This window comes from Stylophora pistillata, chromosome 5, assembly GCF_964205215.1.
Source record: "Stylophora pistillata chromosome 5, jaStyPist1.2, whole genome shotgun sequence".
NCBI lineage: Eukaryota > Metazoa > Cnidaria > Anthozoa > Scleractinia > Pocilloporidae > Stylophora > Stylophora pistillata.
The window spans coordinates 9,907,924-9,910,423 of NC_142523.1; the positions used below are offsets into that span (position 1 = coordinate 9,907,924).

Here is a 2,500-nt window from a genome sequence, read left to right on the forward strand (position 1 = left end):
TACTACTACTACTACTACTACTACTACTCCTACTACTACTACTACTACCACTACTACTACTATTCCTACTACTACTACTACTACTACTACTACTACTATTCCTACTACTACTACTGCTACTACTACTACTACTCCTACTACTACTACTACTACTACTACTACTCCTACTACTACTACTACTACTGCTACTACTACTGCTGCTACTACTACTACAACTACTACTACTACTACTACTACTACTAGTACTACTGCTACTACTGCTACTACTACTACTACTACTACTCCTACTACTACTACTACTACTACTACTACTACTACTATTCCTACTACTACTACTACTACTACTACTACTACTACTACCATCTTGCCATCCAATTACTTCCAAATTGTACAGCACTTTGTATGACGGGAAAGAGCAAAAAACTACACTTTTGTGCAGGCTACCAGGGAGAAAGACAGTTCTTGAGTAGGACATAAATCTTCAATATTATGTTTTAGTTAACTTTTAATGTTTGATAATTATGTGATTATGGTTAACAGGTTGATTCTATCTGGGAAAAGTTGTGGGCTTGAAACAAAACTAAGAAATTAGTTATTAGAGAATGTCCTGTAAACCGGTCCTAGAACATAATGAAATTAGGCCACGCATTAAAAGAATGCTGATGTGCCTAATTGACAGGTTCCACTGCTGGTAATGAAGGAAGTACTTGGTGGTCATCTTTGAAATCATGGCTTTCTTTTTCGAACAATTGTGACAGTTGTGAGGGTAATGGTAAGTTCTGTAATCTATAGATTAAAAGAGATTCCAGCATCCTACATGCATTTTGTTTGAGAAACATCCCATGTTCAGCAACCATTTGCTTCCTTCCATGTAGCAAATTATTCTGCAGGATTCTTTTGGTAGTTTTCCTAGGCAAAAGAGGATGAGATGTTTTCCCTCCCTGTTTTACCAATTTAGATCAATCCTTTGCAATCTAATTGGGTGTCTTGGGGTTTTGTTTCACCTTTGTGGCATCCTAGTATGAAGATGCGGACCACACCTAAATAAGGTCTACAATTGTTGGCGATCTCCACAGCAGGATATGGCATCTTCTTCAAGGCCTTCACATGAAAAATTTAAGCGGGGATGCCCTTCTTTGCCCTTACAGAGCTTCCAGGGGTTTGTACCGTGGTTTTCATAGTTGTAGCCTTGCACCGCCGAATACCTTTGGTTAGCATATCAAGATTGGGGAATTATGTGGGTCAAATTTTTAGAAACTATTGGTCTGTCTGTATGTATGAGCTAAAGGTGGGAAATTAACTCACCTTACCTAAAAAGTGTATGACAGTGGTAGCCACCATGTGTCACGTAACAATCATTTCGATAGTTCTTCAATAAATCAGTGACCAATCTTTCTTCATTATCCCACTATTAAGAACATTTGTCACCGAATTTATTGAGGAAGGGCTGTTATATCATAAGCATACTACTACTACTACTACTCCTCCTCCTACTACTACTACTACTACTACTACTACTACTACTACTATTACTCCTACTACTACTACTACTACTACTACTGCTACTACTACTACAACTACTACTACAACTACTCCTACTACTACTACTACTACTACTACCACTAATACTGCTACTACTATTACAACTACTACTAATACTACTCCTAATACTACTAGTACTACTACTACTACTACTACTACTACTACTCCCACAACAACTCCTACTGCTACTACTACTACTACTACTACTACTACTACTACTACTGCTACTACTACTACTACTACTACTACCACTCCTCCCCTACTACTACTACTACTACTACTACTACTACTACTACTGCTACTACTACTGCTACTACTACTACTGCTACTACTACTACTACTACTACTACTGCTACTACTACTACTACTACTACTACTGCTACTACTACTACTACTACTGCTACTACTACTCCTACTACTACCACTCCTACTACTACTACTACTACTCCTACTACAACTACTCCTACTACTACTACTACTACTACTTCTACTACTACTACTACTCCTCCTACTACTACTACTACTACTACTACTACTCCTACTACTCCTGCTACTACTACTACTTCTACTACTACTACTACTACTACTACTCCTACTACTACTACTCTTACTCCTACTACTACTACTACTACTACTACTACTGCTCCTACTACTACTACTACTACTACTCCTCCTACTACTACTACTACTACTACTACTACTACTACTGCTCCTACTACTACTACTACTACTACTACTACTACTCCTACTACTACTACTACTACTACTCCTACTACTACTACTACTACTACTCCTACTACTACTACTACTATTACTACTACTACTCCTACTCCTACTACTACTACTACTACTACTACTACTACTACTCCTACTACTACTACTACTACTCCTCCTCCTACTACTACTACTACTCCTACTACTACTACTACTATTACTACTACTACTCCTACTCCTACTA

At 37.9% G+C, this 2,500-nt stretch overlaps 1 protein-coding gene across 1 annotated transcript in view; it reads left to right on the forward strand.

The window, feature by feature from the left end:
• LOC148730173 (uncharacterized) overlaps positions 1-2,500 on the forward strand; it is a 36,547-nt gene that overhangs the window by 1,880 nt on the left and 32,167 nt on the right. Inside the window, exon 3 of the mRNA XM_088761766.1 lies at positions 680-772. Coding sequence (XP_088617892.1) covers positions 680-772 — 93 coding nt within the window. The remainder of the gene's footprint in view (positions 1-679; positions 773-2,500) is intronic.